Source organism: Nycticebus coucang, chromosome 22, assembly GCF_027406575.1.
Source record: "Nycticebus coucang isolate mNycCou1 chromosome 22, mNycCou1.pri, whole genome shotgun sequence".
NCBI classification, from domain to species: domain Eukaryota; kingdom Metazoa; phylum Chordata; class Mammalia; order Primates; family Lorisidae; genus Nycticebus; species Nycticebus coucang.
The window spans coordinates 17,629,466-17,635,465 of record NC_069801.1 but is presented as its reverse complement, the minus strand read 5'-3'; the positions used below and the strand labels follow the sequence as shown (position 1 = coordinate 17,635,465).

The window sequence follows — 6,000 nt, the reverse complement described above, 5'->3', positions numbered from 1 at the left end:
TCCCTGGAAGCAGTTCCGGGAAACCCCGCGTGCTGCCGGGATCGCGTCTCTGTCCGTGAGGGGGGGAGGGGGTGGCGCGCGCGCCATTTCTAGTCGTTTTCAAAGCTCCTCGCGCTGATTCTCACGGGCCCAGCCGCCGGCCCCTGCTCTGCTCGGGTGAGTCTCGCGCTGGCCCGCGGGGGGAGGGGCTGGGAGCCCCGATCGGACCCGACTCGGCCCGGCCTAGGCTCGGCGCCGTGTCCCCAGTTTCGTTTTCGCTCCCGACGCCCCGAGGTGGGGGTGGGGATGGGTTGGGGGCGGCTTCGGCCTCGTCAGGCCGCGCCGCTGTGGGCCCAGCGCTGCTGAAGCGCCTCCTCGCCCTGCTCATCCTCTCCACTCCCCTCCAGCCTTCAGCCTACGGTCTGGCCCGCCGGGCGCTTTCCGCGCGGCCTGCCGGGGCCGGCCGTGCTTTTCCCGCCTCCGCCCGCCGCTCCATGCGGCCGGCCAGACGAAGGCCCTTCGGCGCCCACGGCGCTGTTGCTTCTCCCCGCGGAATCTGCTTCGCTCCAGTCCGGGCCGGCCTAGCCACGAGTGGGATGTGTTGATAATCTGGACGGGCCAGAGAGGTGGGGTGGGCAGAGGGCGGGGTGCAAATCCCAGGGTTACCTGAGCCGAGAGAAAACTTTTTTGTGTGAGTACTAGCGCATAAGGCCGATTTGTGTGGGCAGCTTCCCTCCCCTCCCCCATTCTGCATGCTGTGAGCCGAGATTTGAAGGAAAAAATGACTACTAGGCGCCGTGTAACTTAGGCTTCAAGCGGCGCCTGAGATATAAAATTCTAAGAATGTCATAGGCGCACTCAATTGGAAAGGGGATTCTTTTTCTTATACGGCAGTAACCGTATTGTCAAAATTAAAAAATTAAAGCCAACGGGTTCTTAAAAGGTTCAGTCCTTTCACACTACCTGTTTGAGATTTTTGCTGTCCTCGAGAGGCTGTATTTATGTCTCTTGAGTCAGTCGTAGGATAAGGGCTTGACACTCCTAAGCCATGAAGATAACCGTTAGTTTTCATTTCGTTGGTTCTTTTAAAGCCCGTCTCTTAATATGAAGAATTTATGGAGGTTCAGAAAAAGTCGAAGAGCTAGTGCTGACTTCCCAAATCTCCCAGCAGCCCTTTAAAATCTTTAAGTTTCTCCTTTTTGCAAAAATGTTTAGATGAAATGATTCCAATCGCATTAGTATATTTGCTGCATCCAGAATTATGGTTTGGCTGTGTAGCATTGTGTTGAATTGACATGAGTTTTAAATAGTCTTATATGACATAAAAGTCTTTTTTAAATGAACACTTTGTATGTGGCTTGAAGAGAGATTTTTCCTTGATGTGAGGGTTTTATTTTCTGGAATCTATTTTACGTTTTTTGTTAAAGTTTACAAACTTTTTGGACACTTTAACCAATTTCAGTATCAACTTGTAGAGCCTTTGCAATGAATGGTAGTCAAAAATATTTATCTTGAGCTTAATATACAACTTATCTTTTTGCTTTACACACTTAGAAAAACCTACCTTAACAAATGTTCATTGAACTTTTCCGTTAAAAATTTTGCCTCTTTTCTGTGACTAATAATATTCACAGGTGCAATGCTATAAAGGGTCTTGTGATACTAAGAGCTTCTGAGTTCCGATGATCTTAAGGTAGTATTTGGGGGTGGGGGAAGCATGGAGAAACAGAACTATATGTTCGTAAAGAGATTTTGGATCTTAGGATGCATCTTTGTACAAATACTTTGTATTAATTAGTAAACATGTTCATCTCACACAATATAGTTTCTTGATCAAGAGTGTGCCAGTTTCAAATGTTTCCACTTTCGCTAGTTCATCAGAATTTGAGGCTTGCATTGAGAACCAATTTATTCACCCCGAGTTTAACCACAATCTGCGTCTATATAGATATTAGAGGGCTGTCAAGTCTTAATGTTTTGTAATTAGCAGAAGTCATTTATCTCATTTTCAGAAGTAGCCCTTTCTGCATTTTCCTTTCTTCTTCCTCTTTATTACCTTCTTTTCTTCTTGGTCTTCCCTCCTTTTTCATTAACTTCAACTAAATGTAAGTGGACTTTGAAATGAAAGGAAGTTGCCTTAAGCCGTGTGGTTATCTCATGTGTCTTAGTGCTTTTTAAGAGACTTGTATTTTCTTTGTAGATGACTAGATATCTTGAATTTCATTAAGAAAAGTAGGTTTTTTCCTTGAGATCCACCTTCATGTCTTATTTCAGTGTGTGTTACAATGTCTTTTATTCTGCTGCCTATTATCTTCATCACGTTATAATTTCACCACAGACAAATGCACTTTAATTCCCTGTCTTTTGAGGCAGTATAGAGAACTGGCCTTGTATGGTTTTATTATTTACTCTCTCCCTTTAGGGAATTGTTCCATTTTAGCATTACATGAAAGTGAAATGTACAAAATGACTTTTGGTAGGTAAATCTGAGAAATCTGACTGAAGTTGTCCTAATTAGGTAGTGTTTGTTGAGATAATTGGAAGAAGTTAGCTTTCCGTTCTACAGTATGTTTTTGCATCTTAATTTTACTGATAGGAAAAACCCAACATGTACTCACTTTTTTTTTTTTTTAAAGAAGCAACCTTAACTATAGATCACTTACTGTTGACTTAAAACAATTGTTTAGCTTTTAAACTTGGTCATTTTTTCTTTTAAATCTGTGAATGGGAGTAGCAAATTAATCTTAGAACAAAACTTAACGTCAAGTTGTGTTTTTTTGTTTGAGATGGAAAAAATCCAAACCACCAGCATGTTGAACTAGAGACAACAGGGCACTTCACACCTCTTGTATTTGAAGCAGAGTTAGGAAAATTTGAAAGTCTTTAAAATTAAGTGGTCTGTGGGTGTTCATTCTGTTTTTAAACCAAAACTTTAAAAAACATTGTAAGAATTGAGAGCTGAAGGACTTTTAAATTTTATGGTGATTTGTTTATCTGCTCACCAGGACACAACAGCTGCTTTTGTTAATCAGCAATTGTCTTCAGTAAATTAATAGCTTTATTTAACCTGGTGTACATGAAGTTCCTTAAAGATCTAATGCTTCCATGTACATTTTCTGTGATTTTACAGGTTTGTTGCAAATTTAGGTCAGATACATCACAGAAGGCATAAAATAAAATATTATTTTGGTATAGGTTATTAGCAGCATGTATACAAATTAGTTTAGATAAATCATGCATTGTCCTACAAACTAGTTATTTCTGGCTTAATGTAATATAGCTCCTGAATTTTTTCCAGCAGCATATTAAAATGGCTAATCAGGTGAATGGTAATGCGGTACAGTTAAAAGAAGAGGAAGAACCAATGGATACTTCCAGTGTAACTCACACAGAACACTACAAGACACTGATAGAGGCAGGCCTCCCACAGAAGGTGGCAGAAAGACTTGATGAAATATTTCAGACAGGTATAATATGCATTTCTTGTTTCTGACTGGTTATGAAAGTGAGGGCAAACCACTTTGAATTTTATAGATTTTTAAGGTTAAATAATACTTACTGTTTCTGATCTGTAGAGTTGAATGTTTGTTACTTTCCCTTCATTGAGGGCATATTGGGTTTGACATTGATACTCTTATTTCATTATTTTGAAGCCTTCTTAGTGTTGAATATGCAGTCTTAGTTGTTTCAGAACAGTACATCAATTTGTCTTAGATTTTCCACCAATTAAAATGTATGTTTCAGTGTACCAAATTTTGCATTTATTTCTTAATCTAAATCAGTCATCATTTTGCTTTTACTTTTCTACTTTTAGCTTCTTAAAGTGATTGCTAAATGAGCTTAGGTCTGATTAGGTGGCATGGTAAGAGGAATAGTTTAGATTGTATTGTCTGAAATGATAATAAATGTCAGACTCCTTGAGAGTTTGTGGCCTGCCTAGTTTCTAAAAGATAGAAACCCACATCTCTCAGTAATTTGGAAGTGTTTGGTTTGTAACAGCAGCTTTTTTTTTTTTTAAACCCAGAAGTCCCACTGTTAAGTGCAAATTTGAACATCTTAATCTGGTTGGTTGTATGTGGTTTGGAGTTTTTAAGAGGGAGAGAAGAGATTTACCCTTAGGGAGTGTTGTTCATAAATAAATGTGTCCTCCTCCTCAGGGGCCATAGATGGAAACTTTCTTCCTCTTGAGTTTTGTGTTCCTATCTAGATTCTGAGAGAGAGAATTGAATTGTCTCACTCACAAATGTGTCTTAAGTACAGTAGTAACAAATAGCTGGGTTTTTTGTCCTTAAACAATTTTTAAGTCTGGGAAGCTCAGGATAATTTTAGACCTAAAATGACTTATAAAAATGACTCTTGGGTGATGGTCCCATTTGAAAATCAGTCGTCAGGAACTTTCTGTGACATTCTGCCATTCATTTAATTGGCAGTGATCTGTTATGTTCTCATGTAGAGTGAGTGTTTTGTTACTGGTAAGAGGCTGATGGTCTGGATGTAGGCTTGGATTGAAAGAATGGATTGATGGGTGTCCTAAGTTGTGGCTTTGGGTGGTAGTATGGAATATTCAAGTAAGGAAACTCTGATTATTTAGGCATGCTCATTTTGGGCTTTTTTTTTTTAAGAGACAGGGTCTTTCTCTGTAACCCAGGCTGGAGTTCAGTGGCCTGATCATAGTTTATTGTAACCTCAAAATTCTGGGCTCAAGCGACCCTCCTGCCTCAGCTTCCTGAGTAGCTAGTCCTAGGTGCTAGGCATGCACCACTATGCCTGGCTAATTAAAAAAATTTTTATTGTTGAAATGGGGTCTTGCTATTTTGCCTAGGCTAGTTTCAAACTCCTGGCCTCACATGATCCTTCTGTTCCAGTCTTCTAAAGCACTGGGATTATAAGCATGAGCCATGGTGCCTTGCCTTATTTGGGCTTTTAAAACCAATCATGGTAACATTTTTTTTTTTTTTTTAAGTAACTCTGCAATTGGCATTACATTTGTTTAAAATTTATTTACTGTGTGGAGTAAATTCTTTGTGGCTTTTTACCAAAATGGAGTTATTTTTGATGTTAGTTCATATGGATTTGGGGGTTTTAATCTGCATGGGGGCAGATGGAAATAATTTAAGTTTTTATTTTCCATTGGATCAATTCTGAAATATATTCCATATATAGAGAAATATAACACAAACTTAACCGACTTAAATATTTTAAACGTAGATGTTCTGTGTGCCGTTAAATATACTACATACATAGAATAAAGTACATGTATTTTCTGTATAGTTTATTTGTAAGTCCATGAAGTTCTTATTGCCATTTGAAAAAGATTGTCATTATTGACCTTCAGTGTAATCAGTGTTGTGAATGCCACAGCATCTTTTAAATCTTAGCTTATCTCAGAAGAACAAAGAATGCCTTAAAACACGACTTTCAGAATTGATTAATCAAGCTGCATTTGAATTTGTAGAAGAGTTTAAAATTATGCCTTTCCACATTCTGACTGCAGCAAAGAAGATGCTCAGATAAACTAATGCATTTTAATTTATATCTGGTGTTAAGAAGAGAAAACCTTTGACACTTTTTTGGAGAGTGGAAAGAATTATTTAGTAAAATTGGTTCTTATATTTTTCCCCACCTCTTACATGGTTAGCAACAAGTATAATAGTCTATAATTTGAAGGTTTATCCTTGGGAAATACAATATATTCTTATCACTTTAATATAACCCCAAATCTGTTATGTTAATACTTAATCTGTAGTACAGTACGTACATCAGATTTAACTTTCAAGACTTAACACTATTTGGGGAGTGGCAAATGGGTGTCAGGATTTTTGTGGTTTTGGGGGTGTGTGAGAGAGAGAGAGAGAATATGGAGATTGAAATTCATGTTTAAAATTCATTTTATCTTTTATTTTCAATATGCACTCAACCTTTGTAGTATTTGCATAGCTGCATATATACATGTAGTTAAATGAAAGTTTAGTTTGTTAGTGATGTTGAATATAACAGTTCTTAATTAAATGTCAGGAGAGT

General features: G+C 38.6%; 1 protein-coding gene across 3 annotated transcripts in view; it reads left to right on the top strand.

Annotated features, from left to right (window-relative positions):
* HNRNPR (heterogeneous nuclear ribonucleoprotein R) overlaps window positions 1–6,000 on the top strand; it is a 42,435-nt gene continuing 36,435 nt past the window's right edge. The window contains exons 1-2 of one of the 3 annotated variants that reach the window (XM_053577144.1): window positions 6–156; window positions 3,281–3,446. In XM_053577144.1, the coding sequence (XP_053433119.1) occupies window positions 3,290–3,446 (157 nt within the window). In that variant the 5' untranslated portion in view covers window positions 6–156; window positions 3,281–3,289. Of the gene's footprint in view, window positions 157–3,277; window positions 3,447–6,000 lie in introns of all 3 variants that reach the window. The other 2 variants (XM_053577145.1, XM_053577147.1) reach the window with 2 other exon arrangements.